Source organism: Zea mays, chromosome 7 (genome assembly GCF_902167145.1).
Source record: "Zea mays cultivar B73 chromosome 7, Zm-B73-REFERENCE-NAM-5.0, whole genome shotgun sequence".
NCBI lineage: Eukaryota > Viridiplantae > Streptophyta > Magnoliopsida > Poales > Poaceae > Zea > Zea mays.
Window position 1 is genome coordinate 37726086 of NC_050102.1, and position 19037 is coordinate 37745122.

General features: G+C 49.2%; 1 protein-coding gene across 1 annotated transcript; it reads left to right on the forward strand.

Moving 5' to 3' along the window:
* Nucleotides 1–10067: 10067 nt before the first annotated feature.
* On the forward strand, nucleotides 10068–11068 carry LOC100279493 (uncharacterized). The gene is made up of 2 exons (NM_001317828.1): nucleotides 10068–10503; nucleotides 10604–11068. Exons 1-2 carry the CDS (start codon nucleotides 10377–10379, stop codon nucleotides 10987–10989), a joined length of 513 nt encoding a protein of 170 aa, NP_001304757.1. The 5' UTR covers nucleotides 10068–10376; the 3' UTR covers nucleotides 10990–11068.
* Nucleotides 11069–19037: the final 7969 nt, after the last annotated feature.

A 19037-nucleotide genomic window follows, 5' to 3' on the forward strand; every position in this document is an offset into this window, starting at 1 on the left:
CGTGGTCATCCCACTTTACGCTCCCGAGGTTGCGCACTTGGTTCACCAAGGTCTTGAGCCGGTTGTACATGTGTTGTGGCTCCTCCCCTTTGCGAAGCCGGAACCGACCGAGCTCCCCCTCGATCGTTTCCCGCTTGGTGATCTTGGTGAGCTCATCTCCCTCGTGCGCGGTTTTGAGCACATCCCAAACCTCCTTGGCGCTCTTCAACCCTTGCACTTTGTTATACTCCTCTCTACTTAAAGAGGCGAGGAGTATTGTTGTCGCTTGAGAGTTGAAGTGCTCGATTTGGGCCACCTCATCCTCATCATAGTTCTCATCCCCTACCGACGGTACCTGTGCACCAAACTCAACAACATCCCATATACTTTTGTGGAGCGAGGTTAGATGAAATCGCATTAAATCGCTCCACCTAGCGTAGTCTTCACCATCAAAAGTTGGTGGTTTGCCTAATGGGACGGAAAGTAAAGGTGTATGTTTGGAAATGCGAGGGTATCGTAGGGGGATCTTACTATACTTCTTGCGCTCTTGGCGCTTAGAAGTGACGGAGGGCGCATCGGAGTCGGAGGTTGATGTTGATGAAGTGTCGGTCTCGTAGTAGACCACCTTCCTCATCCTCTTGTGCTTGTCCCCACTCCGACGCGGCTTGTGGGAAGAAGATTTTTCCTTCTTCTCTTTGTGGTGAGAAGAAGATTTCTCCTTTCCTTTGTTGGAGGAGATCTTCTTCTTCTCCTTCCTCTTGGTGCGGGACTCTTCCGATGAAGTGCTCCCGTGGCTTGTAGTGGGCTTTTCGCCGGTCTCCATTTCCTTCTTGGCGTGATCTCCCGACATCACTTCGAGCGGTTAGGCTCTAATGAAGCACCGGGCTCCGATACCAATTGAAAGTCGCCTAGAGGGGGGGTGAATAGGGCGAAACTGAAATTTACAAATATAAACACAACTACAAGCCGGGGTTAGCGTTAGTAATAAAGAAACGAGTCCGCGAGAGAGGGCGGAGAACAAATCCCAAGCGAATAAGCAAGTGAGACACGGAGATTTGTTTTCCCGAGGTTCGGTTCTTGCAAACCTACTCCCCGTTGAGGAGGCCACAAAGGCCGGGTCTCTTTCAACCCTTCCCTCTCTCAAACGATCCACGGATCGAGTGAGCTTTCTCTTCTTCTCAATCAAACGGGAACAAAACTTCCCCGCAAGGGCCACCACACAATTGGTGCCTCTTGCCTTGGTTACAATTGAGTTTCGATCACAAGAACAAGTGAGAAAGAAAGAAAGCGATCCAAGCGCAAGAGCTCAAAAGAACACGGCAAATCTCTCTCGCTAGTCACTAAAGGCTTGAGTGGAATTGGAGAGGATTTGATCTCTTTGGTGTGTCTAGAATTGAATGCTAGAGCTCTTGTAGTGGTTGGGAAGTGGAAAACTTGGATGCAATGAATGGTGGGGTGGTTGGGGTATTTATAGCCCCAACCACCAAATGTGGCCGTTGGGAGGCTGTCTGTTCGATGGCGCACCGGACAGTCCGGTGCACACCGGACAGTCCGGTGCCCCCTGCCACGTCATCACTGCCGTTGGATTCTGACCGTTGGAGCTTCTGACTTGTGGGCCCGCCTGGGTGTCCGGTGCACACCGGACAGGTACTGTTTGCTGTCCGGTGTGCCAGCATGGGCGATTCTGACTTCTGCGCGCGCAGAGCGCGCATTAAATGCGCGGCAGAGAGCCGTTGGCGCGGAGATGACCGTTGCTCCGGAGTCGCACCGGACAGTCCGGTGCACACCGGACAGTCCGGTGAATTATAGTGGACTAGCCGTTGGAGTTTCCCGAAGCTGGCGAGTTCCTGAGGCCGACCTCCCTTGGCGCACCGGACACTGTCCGGTGTACACCGGACAGTCCGGTGAATTATAGCCGAGTCGCCCTGGAAATTCCCGAAGGTGGCGAGTTTGAGTCTGAGTCCCCCTGGTGCACCAGACAGGTACTGTGCGCTGTCCGGTGGCACACCGGACAGTCCGGTGCGCCAGACCAGGGGTGCCTTCGGTTGCCCCTTTGCTCCTTTGTTGAATCCAAAACTTGGTCTTTTTATTGGCTGAGTGTGAACCTTTTATACCTGTATAATCTATACACTTGGGCAAACTAGTTAGTCCAAATATTTGTGTTGGGCAATTCAACCACCAAAATTATATAGGAACTAGGTGTAACCCTAATTCCCTTTCACTTTTGCCCTGAGACACCGGAATGTCATTTCAAGGTTAGAAAGGAGGTCGGAGGCTTTCCTCGTCTTGACTATGATGTCATCGACGTAGGCCTCGACCGTTCGACCAATGTGTTTGCCGAACACGTGGTTCATGCACCTTTGGTATGTCGCACCCGCATTCCTCAAACCGAACGGCATGGTAACATAGCAGTACATGCCGAAAGGTGTGATGAAAGAAGTCGCGAGCTGATCGGACTCCTTCATCCTGATTTGGTGATACCCTGAGTAGGCATCGAGGAAAGACAGGGTTTCGCACCCAGCAGTGGAATCCACGATTTGATCGATGCGAGGCAGAGGGTAGGGAACTTTTGGACATGCTTTGTTTAGACCAGTGTAGTCTACACACATCCGCCATTTCCCTCCTTTCTTTCTCACAAGCACAGGGTTGGCAAGCCATTCGGGATGGAATACCTCTTTGATGAACCCTGCCGCCATTAGCTTGTGGATCTCCTCGCCTATGGCTCTGCGCTTTTTCTCGTCGAATCGGCGCAGAGGCTGCTTCACGGGTCGGGCCCCAGCTCGGATATCCAGCGAGTGCTCGGCGACATCCCTCGGTATGCCGGGCATGTCCGAGGGACTCCACGCGAAAACGTCGGCGTTTGCACGGAGAAAGTCGACGAGCACTGCTTCCTATTTGGGATTGAGCTCAAAGCCGATCCGGATCTGCTTGGAGGCGTCGTTGCTGGGGTTGAGAGGGACGAATTTAACCGTCTCCGCTGGCTCGAAGTTGCCGGCGTGGCGCTTCACGTCTGGCGCCTCCTTGGAGAGGCTCTCCAGGTCGGCGATGAGGGCCTCGGATTCGGCGAGGGCCTCGGCGTACTCCACGCACTCCACATCACATTCGTATGCGTGTCGGTACGTGGGGCCGACGGTGATGACCCCGTTGGGGCCCGGCATCTTGAGCTTGAGGTAGGTGTAGTTGGGGACGGCCATGAACTTGGCGTAGCATGGTCTCCCTAGCACTGCGTGGTAGGTTCCTCGAAACCCGACCACCTCAAACGTGAGGGTCTCCCTTCGGAAGTTGGAGGGCGTCCCAAAGCAGACGGGTAGATCGAGTTGTCCGAGGGGCTGGACGCGTTTCCCGGGGATGATCCCGTGAAAAGGCGCAGCGCCTGCCCGGACCGAGGACAGATCGATCTGCAGGAGCCCGAGGGTCTCGGCGTAGATGATGTTAAGGCTGCTGCCTCCGTCCATGAGGACCTTGGTGAGCCTGACGTTGCCGATGACGGGGTCGACAACGAGCGGGTATTTCCCCGGGCTCGGCACGCGGTCGGGATGGTCGCCCTGGTCAAAGGTGATGGGCTTGTCGGACCAGTCTAGGTAGACTGGCGCCGCCACCTTTACCGAGCAGACCTCCCTACGCTCTTGCTTGCGGTGCCGAGCCGAGGCGTTCGCCACTTGCCCACCGTAGATCATGAAGCAGTCGTGGACCTCGGGGAACTCTCCTGCCTTGTGATCCTCCTTCTTATCGTCGTCGCGGGCCCTGCCACCCTCCGCAGGTGGCCCGACCTTGTGAAAGTGGCGCCGAAGCATGGCGCACTCCTCAAGGGTGTGCTTGACGGGCCCCTGATGATAGGGGCATGGCTCCTTGAGCATCTTGTCGAAGAGATTGGCGCCCCCGGGAGGTTTCCGAGGGTTCTTGTACTCGGCGGCGGCGACAAGGTCCGCGTCGGCGGCGTCGCGTTTCGCTTGCGACTTCTTCTTGCCTTTCTTCTTGGTGCCGCGCTGAGTTGACGCCTCGGGGACATCTTCCGGTGGGCGGCCCTGGGGCTGCTTGTCCTTCCGGAAGATGGCCTCAACCGCCTCCTGGCCAGAGGCGAACTTGGTGGCGATGTCCATCAGCTCGCTCGCCCTGGTGGGGGTCTTGCGTCCCAGCTTGCTCACCAGGTCGCGGCAGGTGGTGCCGGCGAGGAACGCGCCGATGACATCCGCGTCGGTGACGTTGGGCAGCTCGGTGCGCTGCTTCGAGAATCGCCGAATGTAGTTCCCAGGGCGCACGTACGTGCCCTGGAAGTTGCCGGCGAAGGCTTGGACCAGGTCGTCCCAGTTGGAGATCTGCCCCGGAGGCAGGTGCTCCAGCCAGGCTCGAGCGGTATCGGAGAGGAACAGGGGGAGGTTGCGGATGATGAGGTTGTCATCGTCCGTTCCACCCAGGTGGCAGGCCAGCTGGTAATCCGCGAGCCATAGTTCTGGCCTTGTCTCCCCCGAGTACTTTGTGATAGTAGTCGGGGTTCGGAACCGGGTTGGGAACGGCGCCCGTCGTATGGCCCGGCTGAAAGCCTGCGGACCGGGTGGTTCGGGCGAGGGACTTCGATCCTCCCCGCTGTCGTAGCGTCCCCCACGCCTGGGGTGGTAGCCTTGGCGCACCCTCTCGTCGAGGTGGGTTCGACGGTTGCGGTGAGGGTGTTCGTTGCCGAGGCGACCCGGGGCCGCAGGCGCTGTGTTGCGCGTGCGCCTGGTATGGACCGAGGCTTCCCGCATGAATCGGGAAGTCGCGGCGCGATGCTCCGAGGGGTAGCCCTGCCTGCGGGAGGAAGAGCTTTAGGCCCGTCGGACCGCGGCATCCTCCAGGAGATTCTTGAGCTCTCCCTGGATACGCCGTCCTTCGGTGGTTGATGGCTCCGGCATCGCGCGGAGAAGTATTGCCGCTGCAGCCAGGTTCTGGCCGACCCCACTGGAAGTCGGTGGCGGCCTTGCCCTGACGTCATCGGCGATGCGATGCTGGATGCCCTGGGGTAGATGACGCGCTTCTCCGGCCGGAGGTTGGCCCGCCCATTCCTGCCCGATGTCCCGGCGGAACGGCTCAAGCGTTCCTGCTCCCTCATCGAGCCTGGCCTGCATCTCGCGGATTTGCTCGAGCTGTGGGTCGTGACCCCCCGCCGGGACGGGGACCACAACTAGCTCCCGAAGGATGTCAACGCGAGGCGCAGGCCTAGGGGGATCACCGTTCTCCGGTATACCAAGATGGTTGCCTTTGCCGGGACCCCCTAGATCGACGTGGAAACATTCACGACTTGGGCCGCAGTCCTCGTCGCCGAGGCTGCGGCTACCGTCGGAACAGTCAGAAAGGCAGTAGTCGCATGCGGTCATGAAGTCCCACATGGCACTGGGGTTGCCAAGTCCGGAGAAATCCCAACAAAAGTCGGGCTCGTCATCTTCCTCGGAACCCGAGGGCCCGTAGGTCGAGACGGCTGTCAGCCGGTCCCAGGGTGACCGCATACGATACCCCGGAGGGTTTGGACTCGCCTCTACAAGAGCGTCCACCGAAGCGAAGTCGCTTGGTGGGTCGAGGCTGAATCCGAAAGGCACGAGATGGGAATCGGTCGGTACCTCTTGGTCGATGGGCGGTGACGAAGTCACGTCAGGGGTAGACTGCACCGTCGTCTCAGGTACAAGGGTGACGCCCAGCAAGTCTCTCGCGAGCATGCTGGTGTCGTCCGTCCGCTTGGAGTTGGCGTGTTGCGGGGAAACGACGCTCGTCTTCGTCTCAGACGTGAGGTCGATGCCCGACGTGTCCCCCGTTGGGGCGCCGACGCCGTCGACTCGCTCGACAGCCGATGAGGTGCCGCCTCCTGCTTGGCCTTGGTTGCCCCGCCTCCTCCTCCGTCGGCGGGGGAGGCGACGGGATAAACCCGAATGTTGTTCTTCCGCCACATGGGGAAGACGTCGTCGATTCCGCCGCCGGCGGGCGGGTTGTCGGCCGCCATTGTCGCCGTCGCGCGGCGGAGGAAGGAGTATCATGTCGTGGCTGCCGTCGAGGGACATGAACTCAAGACTCCCAAAATGGAGCACCGTCCCGGGCTGGAAAGGTTGCTGGAGACTGCCCATCTGGAGCTTGACGGGAAGCTGTTCGTCAACACGCAGCAGGCCCCTACCTGGCGCGCCAACTGTCGGCGTTTCGAACCCGGGACCGACGAGTAAATTGTCGCCGCGTGCCCCAGCCTAGATGGGTCGGCGCGAGACAGAGCGCGAAGGGGGGAAGAAGCCGGAGGGAGACAGGCGTAAAAGGGGAAACCCGCGGCCTTCGTGTTTGTCCCGCGCCCAGGTCGGGTGCGCTTGCAGTAGGGGGTTACAAGCGTCCGCGTGGGAGAGAGCGAGAGGCTTATGCGCGCCGTCCCGTCCTTCCCCCGCGCGGCCAACCCTCTGTAAGAGGGCCCTGGACCTTCCTTTTATAGGCGTAAGGAGAGGATCCAGGTGTACAATGGGAGGTGTAGCAGTGTGCTAACGTGTCTAGCGGAGAAGAGCTAGTGCCCTAAGTACATGCCGTCGTGGCAGCCGGAGAGGTTTTGGCACCCTGTTCGTGTGATGTCATGGCCGCCGGAGGAGCGCTGGGGCCTGGCGGAAGGACAGCTGTCGGGGCTGTCGAGTCCTTGCTGACGTCTCCTTGCTTCCGTAAGGGGGCTGAGAGCCGCTGTCGTCATGGAGCATGCTGGTCACCATCATTACTTGTTTACCGGGGCGAGCCAGATGGGACGCCGGTCTTGTTCCCCGTAGCCAGAGCTAGCTAGGGGTAGGGTAATGATGGCCCCTCCTGTGACGTGGTCGGTCCGAGCCCTGGGTTTGGCGAGGCGGAGGCTCCTCCGAGGTCGAGGTCGAGTCTGTCTTCCGAGGCCGAGGTCGAGTCCGAGCCCCTGGGTCGGGCGAGGCGAAGACCGTCGGCTGAGGCCAGGGCTGAGTCCGAGCCCTGGGGTCGGGCGAGGCGGAGTTCGTCGTCTTCCGGGGCTGAGCCCGAGTCCGAGCCCTAGGGTCGGGCGAGGCGGAGTTCGTCGTCTTCCGGGGCTGAGCCCGAGTCCGAGCCCTGGGTCGGGCGAGGCGGAGTCCGTCGTCTTCTGGGGCTGAGCCCGAGTCCGAGCCCTGGGTCGGGCGAGGCGGAGTTCGTCGTCTTCCGGGGCTGAGCCCGAGGCCGAGCCCTGAGGTCGGGCGAGGCGGAGTTCGTCGTCTTCCGGGGCTGAGCCCGAGTCCGAGCCCTGGGTCGGGCGAGGCGGAGCTTCCTATGGCGCTCGAGGTCGGACTTGGCTGCTGTCAGCCTCACTTTTCCGAGTGGCGCAGCAGTCGGAGCGGCGCAGGCGGCGCTGTCCTTTTGTCAGGCCGGTCAGTGGAGCGGCGAAGTGACTGCGGCCACTTCGGCTCTGTTGACTGAAGGGCGCGCGTCACGATAAAGGTGTCAGGCCACCTTTGCATTAAATGCTCCTGCGATACGGTCGGTTGGCGTGGCGATCGGGCCAAGGTTGCTTCTTGACGAAGACTGGGCCTCGGGTGAACCGAAGGTGTGTCCGTTGCTTGAGGGGGCCCTCGGGCGAGACGTGAATCCTTCGGGGTCGGCTGCCCTTGCCCGAGGCTGGGCTCGGGCGAGGCGAGGTCGTGTTCCTTGAGTGGACCGAGCCCTGACTTAATTGTATCCATCAGGCCTTTGCAGTTTTGTGCTGATGTGGGTTATCAGTTGAGATTAGAAGCCTTGAGGGTACCCCTAATTATGGTCCCCGACAAAGCTCAACCAACCCAGTTCTAGAGGACTGGGTCTTCATGCTGCACCTCTTCCATGGGTTCATCATTTGACTCGAGAACCTAGTCATCATATCCTTCAAAATCATTCGAAGCTAGGCTGTGCGAGGGTCCCGCCTTAGATGGTGAAAGGCGATGGAAAAACTTCGGTGTTGATATAGGTATTTCCTCCAGTGCTCCTCCTTGCAGTCCCATGGGTATGTGGCATCTACAAGAAGGAAATATCACCTTAGTTGAATTAAGAGAGACTAACTTTTTATAAATTAAGTTTATAAGAGTAAAATAAGACATGTTTTGGCTTTCCATTTCTAATTAATCTAGCGACCTACTATCAACATTGATTTGATACCATTTTTTGTCACACCCGGTTTTAGGTCAAATCTAAATGCATATTATATGTGTGCTAGGATCCATTTCTACACATATGTTTGATGTCACAAGTGTAATATATCAAAATATAATGCTCACATCGTAAATGAAGAGTATAAAACCTTATTACAACTCAAATGGACAATAGTGTCGTAAATAGTATCTTAACAAAACATAGTGGAATCACGGGTAATCTCCCACATGAAGATGACCGAGACACGCTAGAACTAGAAACCATCAATGTCCTCATCAATTCTTCATCTTCACATCCATCTGATCAACAATATTAGCAAGGGTGAGTACACTTATGGCTGGTATTCAGCAAGTAGGGTGAAAGTACATAGCTCGTAAGGATAGGCTTAGGTTTATTGCGGTCAATATTTATTTGGTCAAATTTTATTAACAACACCTATTTACTAACTATAAGTATAACCAAATCCAATTAAGCATAAGCAATACTCATATCTCATAATTGTTTTTAATTAATAGATTTGAGATGTTACAATATATTTTGTGTACTTCCTCCGTAAAAAATATAGCTATAAGTTACGTATTAATTGATATAATTTATGTTTAATTAAATTTTGGTTAATAGTATTTATATTTAAGACTCTCAAATTTATTATAAAATATATGTCATAAATAATCTAATAATATTTATAATATCATAAATTTTGATATTTTTATTTATATCTAGATAAACTTAACATACTAAAACATATTAGAATTGTATTATACTCTCTCCATCTCTAAATAAATATACTTTTACAGTTATGTTAATTTAATTTTTTTAAACTTTGATCGAATTTCTAAAAGAATGTGTTAAGATTTACGACATTAAATTAGTATCATTAGATATACTATAAAATATATTTACTTTATAGTACATATGTTGTTTCTTTTTTGTATAGAGTTAGTTAAAATTGAAATTGTTTGACTTGCATGAATTATAGAAATTGGCGATGATAGAGTATGTTAGAACGAAGGAAGTAAATCTATAAACCAAGCAGCCATTTGCCCATTTTAAGATGTCAACTGACCGAATATATATATACTTCCTCCGTCAAATAGTTGTCGTGTGGTACTTTTATTTAAATATCTCAAGATTTAATTAGATTTGTAAAAAAACATATTAGCTATATTTGTATCTTTAAATAAACTTATTATAAAAATATATTCAAAATTCATTAGTAACAACAAATGTATACTATAACTGTTAATATTTTTATATATCTGATAAACGATTAAAAACAGTTTATTCAAATACATGTGTATGGAATTGTTAATCATTTCTTACATTGTCAAACATATTATTGTATAAAAATAAAATTTTGCATAAATATTTTTATACAGTATTTGCTGCTACAATAAAAAGGTAAAAATATCATAATATATATATATATAATTTAAGAGTTATTTTTAATTAGATTAATACTGAAAAATAAAAATACAGTAGAATCTATATCATGTTAGTTTGTAATTAAAGAAAAAGGATTAAAAAAATTAATTCGTTTGCATCCCTGTTCGCGAGCACGGGAATCACAGGAGCTTGGATGGACCTCGAGAACTGCAAGTTGGTCAGCAGAATACTCCAATGTCCAATCCCAAAAGCCGGTGGGCGGTGGCGCCCAAACTAGAACCATCCTGTCCTTTCGGATTGGCCAGCTCGTGCGGTGGGCAAGCTGCACTCCTGCGCTTTGCGCGCGCGGGGTGCTCGCAGCTCCCGGGGCACGCCACGTACGCGCCCTCCATCCACCACCTGTGCGCGCGGCCGACGACGCTTGGGCGCGTGCGCTGCGCTGGCGGTGCGCGCACACGCGTCGACGCCTCACGCGCCTCCGCGCATGCAAAGTCGAAGGCGACCTGCTCTGCTGCTCCTCTGCGCCGCTTCGGCCTCACGCTAGCTCCTCCCCCCTGCGTCGGCAGGCAACGGATAGATACGCATCGAGGCAGAGGGCTTGGCCGAGATCTCCCCACTACCCCGCAGCGTCTTTAAAACCAGGACCTGCTTGTTTGATTGTTTCATCGATCGTCAATGCAAGTTTGTCCATTCGCATTGGTCTGAATACTGTAGCTACTAGCGCGAGTGCCACTGTGCCGCAGCTGCCTGCTCGCCATTACTGCAAGCTGTGTTCAATCAAAGCTTAATTAGGCTCCCTCTACATCTGATCCAGCTAAGTAGCTAGCCAGCACTACAGAAGGGCGTGGCAAGAATCAGGAGAGAGATAGCAGGGGGGCTAGCTAGCTGAGCTCGTGCGACGAAGAATGGCCGGAATTGGCAGGAACATGGTGGCGCCGCTCCTGGTGCTCAACCTCATCATGTACATCATCGTCATCGGCTTCGCGAGCTGGAACCTGAACCACTTCATCAACGGGCAGACCAACTACCCCGGTACGTAAGAAAGGCCAGTAGTAATCACGCATCATGCATATACTCATGCATCGATATGCATGGCGCGCCTCTGATGCGCATTGCGTTGCATTGCACGCAGGCGTGGCCGGCAACGGCGCGACGTTCTACTTCCTGGTGTTCGCCATCCTGGCCGGCGTGGTGGGCGCGGCGTCCAAGCTGGCGGGCGTGCACCACGTGCGCGCCTGGCGCCACGACAGCCTGGCCACCAACGCCGCGTCGTCGCTCATCGCCTGGGCCATCACGGCGCTCGCCTTCGGGCTGGCCTGCAAGGAGATCCACATCGGCGGACACCGCGGCTGGCGCCTGCGCGTGCTGGAGGCCTTCGTCATCATCCTCGCCTTCACGCAGCTCCTCTACGTGCTCATGCTCCACACGGGCCTCTTCGGCGGCAGCGGTGGCTACCGGGACCACGACTACGGCGTCGGCGGCGCGGCCGGCGAGCCCAAGGGGGTCACCAGGGTCTGAGGATTCTGATCGATGCAGCTCGTACATGTGTCATCATATCAGGCGCTGCTGGAGTGTGATGACGTAATAAGTAGTACCCATATATATATATATGGTGTGTGTTGACGTACCACGTATACTACGTACGTGTGTACCTAGTAGCTAGCTAGTCAGTCCATCGTCTGCTCATCTCGTCAGGTCATCAGATCTCTCGGTTCTGGTTTGTACATCAGTACGTGCATGCATGTATCCCGTGTCAAATGTATTTCGTCACCCGTCAGTTTCAGCCGGTCAGTGACCAAGTTTATTTCGTCACCCCTCAGTTCAGTGACATTGGTGACATGAGGTCGTGGTGTCAACTTTTGGCTCAATGTATTATGTACCTGATCTTTTTTACAGGATTTCTATCGGCTCGTCACACTTGATCGTACGTACAAATATTCAGTTAGTAACACCACTGTTTTTAGGATCGAGCCAATAATATCAGTACATCCATCATCCAAGAACGTTTGTCAGGCGGATCCATAGGGCCTAAAAGTGAAGCAATTTAGCTCCTTAACGCACCAGCTAAATCTCCTTAATTAAGGTGTGCTAGCTAGCTAAACTTTAGCACCCTCTTGAAGTTTAAATACATGGTGACTAAATGCTAAATGTGAATGCTAAACTATAACACCCTATGTGCCTAAATGTCTAAATGCCAATGCTAGTTTAGCTTTACTAAACTTTAGCACCCTCTAACTTTACACCCTCCTAAAGTTTACTAAAGTTTAGTACGGAATCCAAACCCATACAAGTGTGTACATTAATGTCTCGATAAAATAGATATACACTAGATAGCTATACACTTCATCTGTCTCGTCTCAGAATATAAGGCATCTGTCTCGTAATCATTTTTTTTTTGTTTTTGTTCTATAATGTACTCTGTACATCTCTTAATTAGTGGTACAGAGAGAATTAAACTATAGTGAGAGAGAATTAAACTATAGTGGTATAGAGAGAATTAAATAAACCAGAGGTGGTTACGCCATAGTATAGAGAGAATTAAATGTATTACTTTAGTTTTGAACATTTTTGAACTAGAGTATTACTTTATTTTTGAACATTTTTAACATTTTTGAAGCAGAGGTAGTTACACCTTATATAGACTTACACTATATAGCATTATATGATCTAAATCCATATAGATATACACTATATAAGTAATGTATAATCTACACTAGTAGAAAAAAGGTTCAAAGCTTGCAGTGCGGTATATTTTTATAGACGGATTCGGTTATCAACCGTCTATGCTATTTTTAGTGGCGGTTTTCTTAAGAAACCGCCACTAGAAATCGTATTTCTAGAGGCGGTTCCATATGAAAACCGTCTGTAGAAATCCATGGTTTCTAGTGGCGGTTTTTTTAAGAAACCGCATGTAGAAATACGATTTCTAGTGGCGGTTTTCTTAAGAAACCGCCACTAGAAATCATTTTTATCCTTAATTTTCGAGTTTTTCAAACGACCTCGTATGACGAAACCATCAAAATAAAAGTTGTAGATCTCTAAAAGTTATAAAACTTTGTAGTTAACAACTTTTTTATTTGAAATCATTTCGGCTCTCAAAAATTATATCTAAATTTGCCAAATTTAAAATTCAAATTTTGCAAACGACCTCGGGAAAAAAGTGTCAAAATGAAAGTTTTAGAACTTCAAAAATTATTCAACTTTGTAGTTGACAACTGTTTATTTGAATTCGTTTATGGTCTCAAACAAGCAATTTACACTCAGTTGGTTGTAATATGTTGGCAACAAAACTAGAAACTAGACACAAAGGATGCCATAGCCGGAGTGATAGAGGAGGATACGCGTGAGGATGAGGTCAGGGGTTCGATTCCTAGCAACCGTGTAGTGCACAAAAAAATTCCTCGACCTGCGACTTCGATGGAGACGGACAGTTCGATTCCTAGCAACCGTGTAGTGCACAAAAAAATTCCTCGACCTGCGACTTCGATGGAGACGGACAGTTGGGGTGGGTGGGCCGCGAGGCCTCCCCAATAAAATATTTTTTTTTGCTATTTTTAAAATCTGTTTTATGTTTCGTGGAAACGATTTTCACTGGCGGTTTTATTACGTCGACTGTCAGTGAAAATCGATTTTCACTGGCGGTTTTATTACGTCGACCGTCAGTGAAAATCGATTTCCACTGGCGGTTCTTAGTTACCCGCCTGTAAAAATGATGATTTCTACTGGCCCCTATCACTGGCGGCTATGAAAAACGTCACTGTAAATAGGTTTACGACCGCCACTATAGAGCTTATCTGTACTAGTGGTAGATCCAAACCAAGGCAAGTATGTATATTAATTGTCACCCATGTATGCAAGTATGTACATTAATTGTTTAGATAGATATACACTAGATATTGGGTATGTAAGTATGTACATTAACTAGATGTTGGGTCCATTGGGATCGATTTTCTTGACGAGCTTTTCTGGGGAAAAGCGGATAAGGAACGACTTTTTTCTAACGAGGCTGTGGGGAAAAGCTAGCTGGTAAAAATTTGGGTGTTTATAGGAAAAAGCTGGAAGTTAGAATCTAGGTGTTTCGATAGGCAAATCTTAAAATATCAGATTTTGATGAAACTAATAAAACTAATAGAATCATACATTATTAAAGTGATTCGCTAGAAATTTAGGTTCTCTATTACAATAATGTACATAACATCTAGACACCTAAGAAACTAACACTGCAGCAATAGAATCTCTAAATACATTCATGTCTAACTCATGTGCTGGTCCGCTACTACTCCTTGGTCCTACCTCATGAACATGCATACCAGCGTCCTTATTATCAAATTCTCGATCATGGATGACACTTTTTCTAATAAAGTTGTGGAGTGTCATACATGCTATAATTATCTTGTATTGCTTCTCCAATGAAAATGAAGGCAGACTGAGTAGGATTCATCACTTCATCTGTTGCATCCCAAAAGGCCTTTCTATCACATTCCGTAAGAAGGAATGCACATAGTTGAAGACCTCTTTCACACCGATTGGCTCTCGTCCATGCTGCCATTCTGACACATGATACTTCTGTCCCTTGTATGGTGCAAGATATCCCTTTTGGTTTGAGTAACCGAAATCGACAAGCTAATATTTCTCTGCAGTTGAAATTTTTTGTTAGCATGCATTATTGGTTAAAGTGTGACACATACAATACTGACATGTGAACTTCATAATTTTACCTTTAGGCGGATGTGGGAACCTGTCACCATACGTGATAACTGTGAAATGATCACAATGCCCAAGAGAGGGGGAATTGGGCTTTTCTAATTTTCTTGCACAAGGTTAAACCTTAAACAAGAGTCCAACTTCACCCAACTACTTAGCTAGATCACTAAAGCTAGAAATTCTAAGCAAACCCTAAGTCATCATGTCAAATACTAGGAATGCAAATACACAAAGTAAATAGCTCAAAGTAAATGCGAAATGTAAAGTAAGGACAATAAAACTCCTCCAAATTTTTTCCGAGGTATCAGAAAGTCGCTACTCTCCTCTAGTCCTCGTTGGAGCACCCATGCTAGGGTATTGCTCTCTCTTAGTCCTCACAAGGACCAATTGCTCAATATGAGATGATCCTTTGCCTCTCCAGCGCGGTGAATCCCTCACAGCCGCATAAAATCGCCGAGCTGTGTCACCAACAAAGACTCCGAGGTGATCACTGAGCTCCAATCGCCACTAAGTTGTATAGATGATGCCGACCATCAAGAGTAAAAAGCTCTAGACTTTCACTTGACCATGACAAGCCTAATGTGAGTGGTCGGTGCTCTAGGTGGCTCTCTCTTGCACTAATAAGGCACTAATCATGGGATTATGATTTCCTAATCTCCTCACTATGCAAACATGACTTGCAAGCTCGAAGCAATGAATCCTATATGGTTAGGGAAACAAGACAATGAATATGGCTGGTGGAAGGGATATAAATACCCCAACCACCCTAAACTAGTTGTTACTGTACATGCTCTCGACTAGTGCACCGGATCGGTCTGATGTGCCACCGGTGTGCCACCAACGGCTAGCTGTCAGAGCTAGTCGTTACTCTCACTCGGTACGACATGCCCGAAGATGGCTACCGGACCGATCCGGTGTGCCTGGCTGGTAGACCTAGTCTACAGGGCTCTCTAGAAGATCGGTCTGGTGGGCCACCAGACTGGTTCGGTGCCCATTGCCAAACCAAGCATAGGGAGGCTCCTTTGGCCGGACAGTCCAGTGTGCCACTAGACTGGTCCGGTTACCCAGCAAGGACACTCCTTCACTTTTCTAAGTGCGTTTTCAAACCGGTTTTTGCTCTAACTTTTTTGTGGACCTATGTGATATACTTAGCACTAGTTTTATGTATGTGGAACCTACCACACTACATGAGACATGTCTAGGTCAAGTTACTCATCCAAACCCTCCCCCTTTATAGTACGACTAAAAACAAAATAAAGGCCTATTTCTAATCTAAGTGTCCAACAACTCCTTCGACACTTAGAACTAGAAGTCCTTGAGCTTTTAAACATCTTTACTTAGCCATTTTCAGATTTCCATCATCTGGGGTGTTTTGTTGAAGTCCATCTACCTGCAATGTGACTTAACTTACCATGTAGTCTACAAAACAACCTAGTCACAATAATCTTATGTTGTCATTAATCACTAAAACCAACTAGGGGCCTAGATGATTTCAGTCTCCCCCTTTTTGGTGATTAATGACAACCTTACAAAGTATGAGAGAATTTTATTTTTGGTTCTTGTCAAATTTCTGAGGAGTTAGTGATAATCATATATTTTGACAAGAGAGGGTCATGTATAAAAGAGAAAGACATAAGTGCATATACATGACACAGAAAGCAGCTATTATATGACAAGTGCATAAAGAAAGTGAAAACATATATAACAGAACACACAAGTCATAAAAAGCATGAGAGCATATCATTAAGAGTTAATCGAAAGTAGGGAGTTAACAGAGAGTATCACACAATCATAACATATGAAACATCAAAAGTATCTCTCTCTAGCTCCCCCTAACTCTCATAGTTCCCCCTAACTCTCATACACTCTTCTCTCCCCCTTTGGCGTCAAGTACCAAAAAGTAGGCCCTAATCTACGAATCCTGAGGAGGTGCAGCAGGCGCATCTAGGCGAGGGAGAGGAGTCAGCTCAAACATGTTATCAAGGTACAAGTAAGAGCCGATCCAATATCTTTGGTAGAGGCTGGACCTGGGGCTGACTCAAAAGCATCTGACGACAGAGACTGTGGAGCTGTAGCTGGTGCTAGAGCTGGTTCTAGGGCTGGAGCTGGCATAGACACTGCCACTAAAGGAGTAGAAACTGTTGGAACCATAAGTGGCACTATCTCTTGAACACTCTCGACTCCAATGGCCTCGGTGGACAAGTCAAGGGTGATTGGATAGAGCGAGAAAAAGGCAACTCTAGTAGACTGACTCTAATTCGCTAGAACTATTACAGTCTGAAGAGGAGGGGGCGGAGCCGACTGGATTGGAGGCACTGGAGCACCGGTGTGCTGAAGATAAACTACATGAAGGCCCAGTGCTTCGCCCTATCTACGAGAAGCTGCTGCTGGAACATGTCCTAGCGATGTTGAATGTTTTCAACTAGAGCTAGCATCATGTCATCTTGCCTTTGCTGGGAGAGGCGAAGCTCCTCATTACATCGAGCCTGGTCAGCTATCATCCAAGCCTGCTCTATGGCAAGGCGAGTCTGCTCAGCTGCCTGACGCTCCTACTGCTGAATCAGGTGTAGAAGAAGCGTGAGGAGTGCAGGATCAGGTGTTTGAGGGACTAGTGGTGGAATTAAGCTAGAGCCACCAACCTCTGCATCATGTGGATGAGAAGGAAAGTCTAGAGGCGGTGGCGGAGTAATATCATCATCTAAAGAATCTGAAGAGTCAATTGTAGCTCTGTGTAGCTCAAGTTGTCTAAATTCTACATCCTCCTCTCTCTAGAGTCAAGTGACCTACTGCAGGTGTACTATCTCTGTGAGTACCAGGGCACAAGACATCCTCTAGATGAGGCTTGTAGACACCAAAGGATAAATGTGTAGCTCTCAAGGCTACCTAGAACTGATGGGGTGAATTAGCTGAGCAAATATGTGGCAAAGGATACGAGCATAAGGCAGCTGATGTCGGGCTCTCAAGCCATCAAACACCACATCCTCAATCTCAAAGATAAAAAATCAACCACATCAAAGACTGAATGGGTGACCAAAGCTACAAGCAACCACAACTGCAGGTGTGTAAGTGCTTCCTTGTATCCAGTCCTTGACAGCAGAGTATGCCTCATCAGGGCCTAGAGAACTCGAGCAACTATGGTGAAGCCGTGAGGTGATTGTCTCAAGCCATCAAAGAAAGGGGGATAAACAATGCTGATATATGAGCTGTAGGAGGAGCTATCCCAATGTGAGAGCGACGAGGAGGGTCTTCTAAACTATAGCACAAATTGTGAATCCTCGTGGTCGACTTGTGATATCCTGGCCCCTAGGATGGTGATATCCTAGCCCAAGGCTTAATAGAATTAATAGAGTATCCATACCAACAAGGTGCATCTTCTTTTTTGAAAGCCTATCTCGAAAGAACCTCCAAGTTAAGCGTGCTTGGCTTGGAGCAATTTGGGATGGGTGACCAACCGGGAAGTTTTCTCTGGTGTGCATGAGTGAGGACAAAGTGCGCACAAAAGACTCATGTTGGTCTGTGGGGACAATATATGATCCTAGCGAGCTGCCAGGAGTAAGTACCGTCGGTCCAGGGATTGGACAGGGTGTTACAAGAGGTATTAGAGCTGACCCTCATGGTTTCACAGGTGTGTGTGGGTTAGGGGCGTCGGGTATATGGCACATGACTCTTGTGGGCCTGGAGTGGTCACATGGCATAGCATATGACGACACTAGACACACAGACGTGGCTAAGAGGGGAGGTTCCTGGATTGGGGTTGACCGACGAGGACGTCGATCTTCTAAGGGGGGTGGATTGTGATATCCTAACCCCTGGGATGGTGATATCCTAGCCCAAGACTTAATAGAATTAATAGAGTATCCATACCAACAAGGCGCATCTTATTTTTCGGAAGCCTATCTCGAAAGAACCTCCAAGTTAAGCGTGCTTGGCTTAGAGCAATTTGGGATGGATGACCGACCGGGAAGTTTTCTTTGGTGCGCATGAGTGAGGACAAAGTGCGCACAAAAGACTCATGTTGGTCTGTGGGGACAATATTGTAACACCCCGGGATCCAAAAACACCCCAGAATGCTACTAAGCTACACATCTAACATTCATATATAAAATTTCGACAACATCTCCTTTGAAAATTGCATAAACGGGGAAGCAACAAAGTATAAATAGATATCATGATAAGAAAACATAATAGACATTTATAATCTGCTAGCAATGGGAACACAACCATAACGACATGAACTGAATTAACCAGTGCGCACGACTAGTTAAAAACAAACATCCTTTGACAAGAAGTTTCTAATTAAATCATGACTGCGCCTAGGCAGCGTTATTATGAGAGTGAAGGTGGATGTGCTGCTACTTCCCACTCCCCTTGATGAGTAACATTCACCTGCATTGAGTAATGCAAGAGCGAGATGAAACATCTAAGTAAGCAAATTGTTTTGACGAGATATTTAAACCATAAATTGAATTAACCAACATTCTAAAAGAATCACAAATAAGATCAGAAATACTTGTAGATATAGAACTCAGTAGTCCCAATATAACCAATACCATCTCATTTCCTCGAACAACCACGATAGGTTGTATAACACTTCCCTGCATCAACAATACTTGCAAATATCACTCAATGTATGCACAGGAATGCAATGTGTAGGTCCTCTGTCTTCATACCTCTGTGGGTATAAAACCACATCATCTGCAAATATCACTTCAATGAATTCATATGAATGCAATGTATATGTCCCCTGCCTTCATACCTCTAAGGGTATGAAGCCGCATCGTACCCCTCCTCGGGCAACGTACGATGCTAAGTTGTACCGGTACGGTCGGACCATAGGTCACGACAAAAATTCAGATGCAAAT